The sequence below is a fragment of the Mus caroli genome, chromosome 1 (genome assembly GCF_900094665.2).
Source record: "Mus caroli chromosome 1, CAROLI_EIJ_v1.1, whole genome shotgun sequence".
Taxonomy (NCBI): Eukaryota; Metazoa; Chordata; class Mammalia; order Rodentia; family Muridae; genus Mus; species Mus caroli.
The window spans coordinates 31,699,715-31,714,677 of record NC_034570.1 but is presented as its reverse complement, the minus strand read 5'-3'; the positions used below and the strand labels follow the sequence as shown (position 1 = coordinate 31,714,677).

The window sequence follows — 14,963 nt, the reverse complement described above, 5'->3', positions numbered from 1 at the left end:
AAAAAAAAAAAAAACACCCCAGAGTCCAGATGACTATCATCAAGATATCAACCAATGCTAACAAATGCTGTCCACAGTGTGGAGAAAAAGAAACCTTATTCCCCGTCGGTGAGAGTATATACTGGTGTGCCCAGTATAGAAGCCTGTAAGGAATTTTTCCAAAAGACTAAATATAGGACCAGCATATAACCCAGCTATATCACTCCTGGGTGATACAGCAAAGACTCTAATTCAGCATACTGCAGAAACCCTTGGCCATCTATGTCCATTGCTGCTCTTTTCACAATAGCTAAGAAATGCCCGAAATAGACAGATGAATGTATGAAGATGTACCAAATATACATGATGCCATTTATCCAACCACAGAGATTAAGGAGATGGTGACATTTGCTGGGAAATGGATGGGTGGGACTGGGAATTGTATTAACTGAAGGCACCCAGACTCACGCTCTCTCTTACACAAAGATCCTGCATTTTCTAGAGACTATATCTGTGTGTCTACCTGTGCAAGGGAATCATGAGAAAGGGGAACTAGCCGGAAGTGGGAAGGGGATGGAGGAGAGGCATGATAAAGTAGGCTAGGCAAAAACAAAGAATGTATAAAAATTCTATAATAAAGTCATTTTAATGACAATTCAACAGCCATTTATAGCTGAATAGATGGAGATCAAATCCCCAACTGTGGGCAAGAATACCAGTAACCCAACCATTGAGGGGGTTATAAGAAGGATTCCTGGCCAACTAGCCTAAAAGGAAGGGGGAAAAAAACAAGCTCCGTGCTCAGTGGAAGACGCTGTCTCAAGGGAGAAAGGCAGCGAGTGTTAGAGTAGCAATCTGTGGCATAGAATGGTGTGTATCCATACAGAGAGACAAGGAAATGCTGCATACACACACACACACACACACACACACACACAGAATTCACTTGACCCCGTTCCCTCTATTGTACGCACACGTGAGTAAGCCAGAGGCCAATGTTAGGTGTTTTCCTCCATCTCTGTTCATCTGGTACTTGCTGATGGGCCAGACCAGCAGGGCATCGAGCTCCAGGGACCATCCCATCTCCACAGCACTACAGCGTAGCAGGTACAGGTACACAGACCCTCTCACCTTTTTACACAGGTGTTGGGAGTAGAAGTTGCCTCTCTGTGCATGTGCGGCAAGTACTTTATTAGCTAAGATTTTTCTATGTGTCCAAAAAACATTTTAAAAAAAAGTCATAAGAAAAAAAAAAAGATTGTTCCTTTAAAGGAGAGAAATTGCATCATGCTAAGTGAAAAGAAAAGAAAAAATAAGTCAATCACAGGACACACGCTTGTCTGAACACAATGCTGTCTGCATAACAGGTGAATTCTAGAGTACAGATGGAGAATGGTACTGCTGGAGGGGCTGCAGGAGGAGGGGCGGGTGCTATGGTTTAGGTGGAAGTCAAAACCCACCTCTTAGATGTGATGGTATTGCAGGAAAGAGCTTTGAAGAAATGATTGTGCCATGAGGGCTCATCCTGTATAAATGCAGTAGCGCTCATACACTGGCAGGGAGAGGGCTTGACAAGGAAGCCGCTCACCACCAAGCCTAATGATTCAAATCTGATACCCCGGACCCATCTAGCAGAGGGGAAAACCAGCATCTACAAGGTGTCCTTTGACCTCCACATGCATATTGTGGCACAGGCACACTTACACAAACGTGTACACACACAAACTCAATAAAATAATTTTTAAAGAGAGAGAGAGGGTTGAAGGGAGCTCTGCTTGCTATTTCATGTCCTGCCATCTCTTTAGCCAAGTCAGGACACAGCATGCATTCCCTCTGGAGGATACAGCAGCAGGGCGCCATCTTGGAAGCAAGAAGTTCACAAGACACTGGGTCTGCTGGCACGCTGATCTTAAATGGCCCAGCCTCCGGAACTATAAGAAAGGGCTTTCTGTTCTTTATGAATACCCAGGCTCTAGTGTTTTGCTATAGCAACTCAAGCAGAATAAGACATGAGGAAGTAACTCTTTCATAGGTGCAGAGCTATGAAAAGAGACATAATTTTGGGAGATGAATAGTAGTGACAGCTGCCAGAGTGAATGTTCTTAAAAATGGCTGTCTGGGCAACATGTGTACAGGTGTGTATGTGTATGTGTGTGCACATGTGCATGTATGTACATGTGTATGTGTGTGTGTTTATGCACACATGTGGTGTATATGTGTGCATGTGTGTTCATGTGTATGCATGTGTATACGTGTATATTTGTATGTATGTATACATGCATGCATGTTATATATACTGTATATATATGTATGTGTGTATGTGTGTGTGTGTATATATATATATATATATATATATATATATTACAATTTTAAAACTATTCTTTTTTTTTTAGCTGTTGGGAGGTTCTTTTGTCTTACTTCTGTTTTGTTTAGTACTGGAATAGAGGAAGAAGGACCAGACTTTAAAAACCAATTATGTCGAATCCAAAAGTAACACCTTTCTCTCGGATTGGCAAGTGGGTTCTCTAAGTAGCACTTGTCTAAGTCTTCACTTGAAAGTCTGTTTTCCACCCAAGGAAGATAAAATTATCTCCTAAGGAGTCAGACTCCACCCACCCTGCTGGAGGTTTGAGAGACTGACATTGAGGTTCTCTCGCAGCTGGTATGGAGAGGACAAGAAGGAACCACAGAAAAGAGGTTAAAGAGCTGCCCCGGAGCCCAGGTAGAAACAGAAACCACATATTCTCTAAACCAAAAACTGTCTGCCAACAATTTCTGGGCAGCTTTTGAGTAGAAGAAGCCGACTTTGAAACGGCGGCATTCTGGGGCATTGTGACAGATAGGTAAGGTGGCTTATTTAGGACCTGACACCTCCCTCCCAAACTTGGAACACATAGACTACTAAAATGAAGGCATGCCAAGCATTTCATTCTTAGAAAACATTTCTGTCTGTACTTTAAGTTGTCTGTTCCAGGGCTGGGGAGGTGGTAGCTGGGGAGATGCCAGCTATGTTTCCTTAGTCACCCGAACGCCAGATGCTATAGTTCGTATGTGACTCCCCGGCAAAACAGAACCGGATGCTAAGACATCCAAAGGACTATGCCCCCATGAATGAATTAATGGACTATTGGGAGGATTGGTTAGTACTGTGAAGGTGGGTTTTCGTATGAAAGCAAACCTCTCCCAGGCTTACCTTTCAGCTTTCTTCCCTAGGAGGACGCAACAGCAAAACCCTTCTCAGTGCCAGTCACTTGCTCTTGGATTCCTCAGCTTTGGGAACCATGAGCCAAATATATCTGTGTCCACTACGATGAATTGCTCAGGGACTCACTCGGGTGTAGTGGCAGCAAACAGACCAGGACTCCAGGGAGTGCACAGGTCACAGCTGAGGAGCCTAGGGGAGCTGGTGACAGCCCATGCTCTCCCCCTGACTGAAACCACCCCAAGTTCAATTTCTGTTGCTGTGATGAATACCATGGTTGGTAGCAGCTTGGGGCAGAAAGGGTTTATCTCATCTTTAGAGCTTAAAAGTCCACCAACAAGGAGAGTCAGGGGAGGAACTCCAGGCAAGAACTGAAGCAGGGGCCATGGAGGAACACCATTAACTGGCCTGCTTCCCATGGCTTGCTCAGTCTGTTTTCTTACACAACTCAGGACCATATACCCAGGGGTGGCACTGGCCACAGTGAACTGGGCCCTCCCACACCAATCATTAATCAAAAACAACGCTCTGCAGACTTGCCTACAGGCCAGTCTGATGGAGGCAATTCCTCAGCTGGCGTCCTGTCTTCCCAGATGACCTGCTTGTATCAAGTTGACAACAAACCAGCCAAAACTATCTAGCACAATTAGCACCAATCATTTTCTGTAATTATCTGGACGGGTCTGCCTCATGATCAGGAAAAGGTGTTGGTTACAGAGAGCTGAGTGCAGTGCTCTATAGAAATCTCCCTGGGCTGTATGCTCTGTGACACAAGGAATTTGCATATGCAAAGCATATGTCAGGTATAGGCTTTCTGACCTGCTATCCTGACATTACCTCTGTCTCACCAACTGGCTGATGATGCAAATGTCTTCCCCCATGAGCCTTTGCAACACTGTTAAGCAAACCGAGGTCTCTTGAGCTTCTTCCCTGTACCTGAGTAGTCATCCCTGCCAAGTATCAAAACGAGCAGCCTATTTAATAACTACAGTTGAGCAGCAGGGTCAGGGCAGGAACCGGCTCTCTTAGACTTGTGAGTTATTTTTCTCTTGTTGTGGTAAAACACCATGACCAAGGCAACTTATAGATGGAATGGTTTGTTTGAGCTTAAGGTTTTGGAGGGATGAGAGTCCGTCATTACCGTGGTGGGGAGGCCGGCAGCAGACAGTAGGTGTGGGGCAGCAAGCTGAGAGCTCACATCTTAAACTGTAAGTGGGAAGCAGAAAGAGTAAACTGGGAGTTGAGGGGTGCAGGAGGGACGTTAGAACTTCAAAGCTCACCCCAAGTGACACACTTGAAAGCAAGGCCACACCTCCAAAGTCTCTCCAGTGTCACCAGCTGGGTACCAAGTATCCAACTACCCAAGAATATGGGGGACTTTGCATTCAAACCACCAGTTTGTAAATAGTTTAGGTACCATACTGGGTCATGCTATATAACAATCAGACAGGACCTCCCTTCCCTGTCTCTACTCATTGGTATTTACTCTGTGCATTTTGCCATTTAATTGGCCCCGGAGGAATTCCCCATTCGAGGCTTTCAGCTTCCATTACTGATGTTCTGAGTCACAGTGTTCTTCCTCCCTGGATCTGTGACCTCATTCACTAGACCACGTTCCTGAATGAAAAATGAGGTTCCCTCAGCCTCCATAAAAGTCTCTGTTTAGCCTTGACCTACACAAGGGCAAGCTCTCCCTACAAGTACTGCCTCCATCACAAGAAACACAGAATGACCAAGAACTTCAGGGACACCCCCCCTCCCCGCCTCCCCCTCCCCCCATCATGCAGCCTCCCTACTAGCCCAGAAAGCAGGGTGGCTCTGCCTAGCTTGGACCTAACTAACCCCAGGAATAGCATGGCTAGGGCCACATCTCTAGAAGGTTCCCATGTCAGTGAGCACGCATCCCTTAGACTGTTTCTGTGAGCGACACATTTAAAGCAGTTTCTAGACAGACCCATTCACTATGAAATCCCACTGGGTGCATGGTTGTGCCAAGGAAAAAAAATGCAGGAGATATGGGTGGTCCCTGCTTTGTCCTTTAGTTCCAAACTGTATTGCAGAGCACTTGAAATGACTAAGGTGACACGTGACACTGCCCCTTCGGGGCTCCGGGTACCTGGAGGGAGTCTCCCTTTCAGTTTCCGTGAATTCCACGTCATGGAGCTGTCAGCGCCCTCCGTGGGAAATGCAGAGAATTCTACACACTCTGTTCTCTCAGCAAAGGCATGGAATCTGAAACACGAAATGGGTTCTGCGTCAGGCATGTGCCTATCAGTTCTCTCAATTTGCCGTCTCTGGTGCTCCAAATCTTGATTTATTTTGATTGGTTTTCTCAGAATTGGGTCTCACTAGGTTGTTCTAGTAGTCCTGAAATTCTGGCCTCAAGCAATCCTCCTGCCTCCACCTCCCAAGTAGCAGGGACTACAGGTGCACAGCTCTCTGTCCACCGCCAAGCCTCTTAACTTTAACTGCATTCCCTGATTCCTCTATGCCTTGTCTGGTCAGCTCCCACAATCAAGGGTCAGGCAGAGGAGGCAGCTTAGTGGGTATAGTGGGTATGTTTAAGCAAGCATGGGGGCCTGAGTTCAGATCCTTAGCACCTACATGAGAGCCAGGCATGGGTAGCATATGTCCATGATCTCAGCACTGATGACATAGGGACAGGCAGATCCCTGGAGCTTGATGGACAGATGGCCTAACTAAATCAGTGAGTTTCAAGTTCAGTGAGAGGCTCTGTCTTAGAAAAAAAGCCGGCAAGTAACGGGGGGGGGGGGGGGGAGACTTAGCATTGACCTCCATGATTGCCTGCATGCACACATGCGCACACACGAGTGGCTTGAGATTTTTCCATGGTGCTGTGGCTTCCCACTATAATAATTAACTCAATCAAATGGCATTTCTTGATCCTAGGAAAATGATTGTTTGTGGGGTTTTGTCTCTCCGTCTCTATCACATCCACGCCGTTTTGATGGCCCAGGCATCCAAGTGAGGGAGCCCACTAGCAACCATTTGCATTACCTGGCTGAGCATTGAAAGCTGGGGATACAGACAGCCTCGACTAATTTGGGTATTGCTGAGTGGCCTCAGTCAGCTGTAACTCAGCAAACACAGTTTTTGAGCTTAAGAGCTAATGCAAAGAATTGCTGTGCGGGCAAGTTTTGGGAGCCTGCCAGCTCGAAGTGTGGTCCAAGGAACATCAGCAGTGTCACCTGGGAGCTGGTGAGATTCAAGATTCATCCCAGGCCCCTGTTTGGACCTGCTGAGTCAGAGCACAACTTTAATAAGATCCCTAGAGGACCCACGTGTACGTCAAAGCTTGTAGCTTGCTGGTATGGGGCAAGGTGATGGGCTAATCTCTCTCTTTCTTTCTCTTTCTTTTTCCTCCTTTGGGGCAGTGCTAGAGTTGGCACACAGGCCCTCACAGACACCAGCTAGGCACTCTGGGATACATCCTCAGCCCCTAAATGCTCCTGGAACCCCTTAATTGTAACCCAGAAAGTCAAGTGATAGGACATTAGCTTCTGATTGACAGAGGAAGTCTCTGTCAATCTCCTCTGTTTGTCACTGCTAATTAGACTCCTGAGGGACCACTTGGAGCTTATCTAAAGTGATGAACTAAAAGTGGGAGTGATCTCAGGCCTCTTGGACTGTGGAAAGCTTGTCATTTTCCTAAAGAATTCCGGGTGAGATTGTCATAGTGACTTGGTGGCAGTGAACAAGACTGCCTCGTTCCTGTGGCCTGAGACCAGGACACCCTTGCTATGCCTGGGTCCTGTAGGCATTGTCTAAAGCAGAAATGTCCAGTTCACTCCCTTTAATGACTGCCTGACAGGACAAGGTGCTTGTGTGTGTGTGTGTGTGTGTGTGTGTGTGTGTGTGTGTGTGTGTATGTATGTATGTATGTTGGGGAACAGATGAAGTCTGTCCTGGCCCTGAACTCCAAGTATCAAGGCCTTGGGTGTCTGGAACTTTCCACACTCTAATCTCTTCTCCAGATTGGAAAGAGAACGGGGTAGAAGTTTCTCCTAATGGGGAGAGGCACCACTAAGAAAGGCTCTTTAGAGAATACTGTTAGACCTCAGCACCCACACCCACCCTGTGCTTCCACACAAGCACAGCCTTGGATACTGTGATGGAGGGAATCCATTTAACTGAGACCAGGACCCAGGCAGCCTGTGAGCTCAGACCAGAAAGACGCACTGTGTCCAGTTGACTAGTCACTGTGCTCTAGCTGGGCCCAACAGCCCAAGGCACAAAGTAACAGCAGATGGCATGGTGTGTCTGACCCCACACCACAGCAGTCAGGAGCACCAAGGGTTGTGTGTTCAGCTCACTCGTGAAGGCCCAGAGCATGCAGAGGATGGCATGTCTCCAGCTGACTGTTTTATGTAAACCCACCACTGTGCAAAGGATGAGCAGTGACAGAATCAACGTGGCTGTAGCACGCTGTTCCCTGGGCACTAAACCTCCTAGAAAATGTTCTCTAGGAGTGAGGAGGCAGGTACAAGCCAGAGAAGGAATCCTGCCAGCTGTCTTTCTCTCTACCCTAGAGAAAGTGGATGAAGAGATCGTGCTCACCCCTACCCCCATCCCCTTTTATGTATTTGGACATGCTCAGGATGCCAGATTCAAAGCCTTATGCCTTGTGATTTCAAACTGTTTGAAAAGCTTCCAGGGTGGTGAGCTCAGACTCTGTAATACAGGAAGAGTCCTGACCCTCTTTAGACATCGGAAATCAGGATTCCTGGGGCTGAGAGCGAAGAACTGCATTTCCACCAACTCTATTAGGCAAATTGGTGGGTGAAAACGTTTACTTCCAGCTGGCTGTTGGTGTCAATAAAGGCCAAGTCCAGGACTCTATATCACCAACTTCCTCTCAAAAAGCCTATATGTTTCAAATGTCTAGCTACTGTGAACAATTGCCATGAGCTAGGGATACAGCGTGATCTCCAGTTGTCAGTGTCTGACCCTGGCGTGAGAATGGCCCTACGTGGAGAGCCCAGTCCTTGTTATTTCTAGGATTTACCTGACGGAAAAGGCAGCATCTCCAGTCTGCAAGACTCCAAGAGCTCAATAGAGGAGAACTATACTGCTGCATGACAAAGGAAAGGGTTTGCAGACCATAACGACTATACACCATGACACGGAGGGTAAACATCTAGACTGTGAGTAGACCACCCACTCTCAGGCCCTCTCAAGTCCACCATTTGCCTACCTGCTGTGGGTCTTAGTGCTCAGATCTTTTAGGAAAGCTATGGTTTCTTCTCCTCTGGCATTGAAGGACACTGTGCAGACTGGATATGGGATCTCCAGAACCCCCGTTAGTAGAAGCTTCTGGGATTCCTGAGGAACGTCCCCCACCACAAAGTAGTAGATGGCTTTGATCTGCAAGACAGAGGCGCGAATGGCAGTGGCTTACTATCACCCCCATATACTGCAGCCCTGCACCAGATTCGGCAGCAACACATTTTCTGGTTGCTGCAGAAAAGAGAGGGCAGAAAGAAGAGAAGCTATGCTCAGTGCTCTGTGATGACACAGGGAAGGAAAAGTCGGCAAGTGAGTCATTCAAAAGCATCCCTCAACAGTGGCTGTGGTCCTTGGGTGCTCCACAAAGAAGAATGTAGTTGGCAGACTTGGAGAGTAGCTGCCTCTGGGCCCACAGGTACAAGACAGGAGAGGAAAGGTTTTTTTCAAGTCAAGAAGCAAAGGAAGTTTTGGGCCAACTTTCCAAGGTGGTGCCAGAATTCTACAGCACAGATTCATCCATTGTCAATCTCAGTCAGGATGCAGGAAAGAGGGTGCATTGCCCCTGGTTCATCCTCTGCTCTCTTCACATGCAGGTGGGCTAAGACTGCCCTCATTTCATGGGAAGTCAGGAGAAGGATACGCCTGCCTGGCCCTAATGCACAGTGCCTTGCCAGAAGAGAATGGGGAATGGGCAATCCATGTCAAAAGGAACACATACACACAAACACACCCACATACTACACACCACATACATACATACATACATACATACATACATACATACATCACACATACACACAGCACATATTCAAATATACACACTGTATGCACTGCACATATGGACACACCACATACCATGACAGCATACACACATAACTAATAAACATACCACATGTCACTAACATATGCCAAACACAACACATATACTACATCACCCCCTAATACATACATCATACTACACAAACACACACTACAGCCCCTATATAGACCATAATACACATACCATATCATATATTATACTACACACACACATACACTCATACATACACACCACACAAAAACATCATACCCCATAGACACCACACATTATATACACACACACACGCCATGCTATACATCCACCACACTTTATACCCCCACACACCATACATACCACACACAACACACATATACCACACACTATGCCCACCCACACTATACATACTACACACAATACACATACAGACAACACACATACTACACACCACACTCACATATACCACACATATATACATATCACATACATACAAACACAGCACACACAGCACACAAACACATAGTACACTTACACCTTTTTATGTCACAATACATTAATTGTACAAAACACTGGATTCCTTTGTTGTTTCCATGTTTCTGCTTGGTGTGTGTTGGTTAGCTGGGCCCCGCCCCCCATTACCCTCTCTTATCTCCCCCTCTTGTTCCTTGCACCCCTCCTGATGTAGACTGAGTGGGAAATGTCCCCCAGTGGCTCACTTGTTTCAAAGCCCAGGCCCCTGCTGAGGACACAGCCTGTCCTAGTTAGGGTTACTGCTGCTTCGATAAAACTCCATGACCAAAGCAACTTGGGGAGCTTACACTTCCACATCGCTGCTCATCATCAAAGGAAGTCAGGACAGAACTCAAGCAGGGAAGGAATCTGGAGGCAGGAGCTGATGCAGAGGCCATGGAGGGATGCTGCTTACTGGCTTGCTCAGCCTGCTTTCTTTCTTTCTTTCTTTCTTTCTTTCTTTCTTTCTTTCTTTCTTTCTTTCTTTCTTTCTTTCTTTCTTTCCTTCCTTCCTTCCTTCCTTCCTTCCTTCCTTCCTCTTTTCTTTTCTTTTCTTTTCTTTTCTTTCTTTTCTTTCTTTCTTTCTTTCTTTCTTTCTTTTTATTCGAGGCAGGGTTTCTCTGTGTAGTCCTGGCTGTCCTGGAACTCACTTTGTAAACCAGGCTGGCCTTGAATTTAGAAATCTGCCTGCCTCTGCCTCCCAAGTGCTGGGATTAAAGGTGTATGCCACCACCGCCTGGCTCAGCCTGCTTTCTTATAGAACCCAGAACCACCAGCTTCAGGATAGCACAACCCACAATGGGCTGGCCCTCCTTCATCAATCATTGATTTTAAAAAATGTCTTACAGCTGGATCTCATGGAGGTATTTTCTCAGCTGAGGTTCCCTCCTTTCAGATAGCTCTAGCTTGTGTCAAGCTGACAAAGGACTGGCCAACATGGAGCCCATGACTTATTTATGCTTTAATCTAAACTCCTTATGAACTGAAGTTAGTCAATAAGTGTTTCCCTTTTAACTTTAAACCTGACAGAGAGGAGACAGACTCATGGTTAGTTACCCAGTTGGCTAGGAGCCTATGTCTGCAGCAGAAAGAGCATATTTGATATCCAATGAGACAGCTAGAACAGGGGTAGCCAAGGGCCCAGGCTGGGAGTTAGGTGGCCAGAGTGAGAGCCCAGACAAGACTACTTCAGCCACTACCTCCTCCAACAGGGACAGGAAAGCCTTAACCCCTCTCATACCTTTTCCTCTCTAGTCTGTCAACACTAGCTCCCAGTTGGCTAAAAGAAATAATCCCTAGGAAGTGAAGCCTGGTGAATGTTGTAAATCTCTTCCCACCAGCCACCCAGTAGGCAGGGGAAAAAAACAAAAACAAAACAAAACTAAGAAACAGCATTCTGTGGAGTGTTATGTTGATGGAATTGTTTTCTTGCAGGTTGTCCTGCTTCCTGGTGTTACACAGGCCTTAGGCCAGGTGTGCAAGCAAGGCTCCTGCCTTGGGTCATGGTGTTTCGTCACAGCAGTAGAAATCCTAACTAACTAGGGCGGGCCCTCCAGCGATGGTGATTAAGGCTCCTATGTGCAGCGTTGCTCAAAAACATTTCCCTGATTGCATCTGTGCCCAAATCTAACATAGGAACAGGCTCTCATAGTCATCTAAAATGACACATGGCCCAAGATAGGGAACACACAGAGTATCTTCTAGGATCTGTGAGCTCACGTGGCAGTGTGGCGGTTTTACTAAAGATGACCCCGCAGGCTCCCAGAGAGAGGCAGGATTCTGAGGTATGGCTGTGGTGGTAAAAGCCTTTGAGGTCTCAGAAGCTCAAGTCAAATCTAGTTCACGGACTCTTCCTACTGCCTGTGGATGCAGATGTAACCTCTCAGCTACGTCTCTAGCACCATGGCTGCCTGCACACCGCCGTGCTTCCTCCCGCCATGGCAGTATGCACTGAACTTCTGAACTATACCCAAGCCCCAACTGAACTTTCTCCTTTGTAAGAGCTGCCATGATCATGGTGTCTCTTCACAGCAATAAAACATTAACTACACAAGGTCCTAGAGATGGGGAGGGTTGTTCCAGAAGTCTCTGACAGGGTGCGTCAGTGCTCCCGCAGTGGACCAAGATACTAAAACTCTTTTTTTTTTTTTTTTATAGAAAGCAACATGTTTATTCATCTCATCGTCTCATAATAATAAAAGAGATTAAATCCACTGTTCTCAAACTTTCTAGAAAGAAAATAGTAGCCGGGCATGGTGGTGCACGCCTTTAGTCCCAGCACTTGGGAGGCAGAGGCAGGTGGATTTCTGAGTTCGAGGCCAGCCTGGTCTACAAAGTGAGTTCCAGGACAGCCAGGGCAACACAGAGAAACCCTGTCTCAAAAAAAAAACAAAAACAAAAAACAAAAACCAACAACCAACAACAACAACAAAAAAGAAAATAGTAGACAAGCACTGTTAAATGGGCAAATACTATAAGTTACCAAAGGCAGAAACAAGGACAGAGCTACCTTCATGATGCAGAGGGGACAGGGAGCTGGAAACATCTCATGATTTAGTGCTGTGATGCTAAATCAGAGAGATTCAAAGAAAAGTAATACCTCAAAATCTAAAAGAAAAACCAGCACATTTTCTAGGCCATCATAACAATATACTCAAAAGCAAAGCTTTTCCTGGGAATGGTTTAACATTTGTTAGTTACCTTATGATGCTGAAACTCTTATGCAGAGATGCTTTTCCCCGGAGATGTTACTGCACTGGGGTGTTCAGCCGAAAGCTCTTGCAATTTATTCCACATAAAATAGAATGCTAAGGGACTGGAAAGATGGCTCAGTGGTTAAGAACACTGACTGCTCTTCCAGAGGTCCTGAGTTCAATTCCCACCAGCCACATTTGGCTCACAACCATCTGTAATGGGATCCAATGCCCTCTTCTGGTGTGTCTGAAGAGAGCAACAGTGTGCTCATATACATAAAATAAGTAATTAAAAAAAATAGAATGGTAAGGTCTGGGGAGATGGTTCAGTCTATAGGGTGCTTGCAACTCAAGCAAGGACCTGAATTCCATCCCTAGCACCCTTGTAAAAGCCAGGCTCAGTGGTGAGTGCCTAGTCTCAATGCTGGGGATATAAAATTGGGGGAGCCCTGGGGATCACTGAACAGATAGTCTAGTCAATAATAGAGCTCCAGGTACACACACACACACACACACACACACACACACACACGCTAGGATGGTACCTTTATGTCACATTTCATGGCAACCTGCAGTTCTGCCCACATGAAGAGACCTCGGCATCTTCCTCTCATCAGCTTTGGAAGGGAGAAAAGAAAAAGACAGGGAGCTACCCTCTCTGCCGGCTGCCCAAGCCAGCTCTCATCTCAAAGCCTTAGGCATACAATCTTCCTCAAGAAGCTAAGGAGATCAGCCCCAAAGCACAGCAGGGAATCCAGCGAAGACTGCCTCTCTCTCTCTCTCTCTCCATTCATAATAGCACTGCAGCATTTTAAGTCAGCTCCATGTCTGGGGACCTAATTCTTGTGCCTCCTTATCTCTTTGACAGCCCTTCCCTTCTTTGAACTATTCTGACTTTCTGATTCCCTTCATGGTGGTGACTCCTTCTTATGGTCAGTAACGGGATGAACTCCAGTTGGCTTCTCAGATGCCTCCTAACGCCTAGACCATCACTTGCTATCTGCCCTTGCAGGTTCTAGGGTCTGAATTCCATCCATTGTCCTCTCCAGAGTCCTGAAAGGCTTAGCAAACTCACCTGTTTCACGCAGCATCGTCCACTTCTCGCCAGCTGAAAATAACAAACCTCACTTCTACACCACCTGTTCAGGACCAGAGCTCCTTGGACCTACGCCTAGCCCCCAAACTCAACCATATTGACAGTATTTCCTTTTCATGCCTTCACTTTCTAAGAAACATTTCGAGATCCCTGGTTAGGCATTTGGGACACAGTGGAAAACATTTACACCTGTCCAAACTGTTCCAGGGAAGCAAGCGAGATATCAGTTTTACAGACGGACAGCCTGGCACTCAAGAGGGCAAGACCCTTGTAGGATTAGGAAAGTCTATCTTAGTTCACTCATTTATACTCCCTATAAATATGATTTTAAGGAACCCCAAATCTGAGCAGGTGCCTACTGGGTACACAAAAGAGAGACTGGGATAAACAAACAAACAAACAAACAAAAAAAAAAACCAGAAAGCCAGGTGTCCTGAAGGACAGAAGGACTTCTGTGGTCTGTATATGCTTTGAATTTGCTCAAGGCCACAGGTTGAATGTGGTGGTCAGTACCTGCTGGCACCTTTCTTGGTTCTTCTTCTAAAGGATGCCCTGGCACTCAGTAAGTTGTTCGTATTTTCTAAGGCTGGAATGAACCCAGGGGAAATAAAGGAAGGAAGCCAGGGTAGCTGAGGATTGGAGTCTGATCAAGTCTGGCCACTTGATACTGGCCAGAGGCGGCAGTGATAAATACAGTCAGGTCCACAAAGAAATAGCACGCTTGTATGTGCATGCACACAACCACAGCCACAGCCACACCCACACCCACACCCACACTCACACCATAGCCACACCCACAGCCACACATCCAAAGCCTGGGAAACATTCCATTTTGAATGCTTAGTAAAACCCTAACACTTGGAAATTTGCAAATGTTAAAACAGACTTGAAGGCCAAAGAACAAAGTGATTTGTGTTTGGTTCTTCTTTAATGAAAAACACGTGTTCAGCTGGCTTCGTGAGGAAAAACAAAAGAAGAGTTCACAATTTCAAACCATCACCTTAGATTTGATAAACTTAGACTGGGGGCCGATGGGGGTATGGCAGCCCTTATTTACTTATTTACTTATTTTGTACTTATTCATTTTCAGTTACATAAGATTGAAACCTACAGAGACTCTCATTTTCCAGAATAGAGGAAGCAAATATTTAGCATCTATATCTCAAAGGCAAGCAGACCTCCCTCCCCACTCCCCTCCCTCTCTCCACCCACCCCCAAAAAGTTGAGATTGACTACAGAGTCCCTCCCACCCAGAGAAATGTCGTGCCATTATATCATTCTCTTAAAGAGCCTCATCACCAGGGTCATTCAGAGAAACAGACCTTGTGGCAGAAAGAAACATGAGGGACCACCTTACTCACTTCTCTCAGGAAAAGTGTTATCAAAGGTCCCTGGCAAAAACTGTATACCAGTGCCTTCAAATGAATGGGGGGGGGGGGG

At 46.2% G+C, this 14,963-nt stretch overlaps 1 protein-coding gene across 3 annotated transcripts in view; it reads right to left on the bottom strand.

Moving 5' to 3' along the window:
• Positions 1–14,963, bottom strand: part of Vwa3b (von Willebrand factor A domain containing 3B) — a 163,533-nt gene that overhangs the window by 124,064 nt on the left and 24,506 nt on the right. For all 3 annotated transcript variants that reach the window (XM_021171396.2, XM_021171379.1, XM_029476472.1), the window contains exons 6-7: positions 8,397–8,566; positions 5,298–5,413 (exon numbers count right to left, since the gene is read on the bottom strand). In XM_021171396.2, the coding sequence (XP_021027055.1) occupies positions 5,298–5,413; positions 8,397–8,566 (286 nt within the window). The remainder of the gene's footprint in view (positions 1–5,297; positions 5,414–8,396; positions 8,567–14,963) is intronic.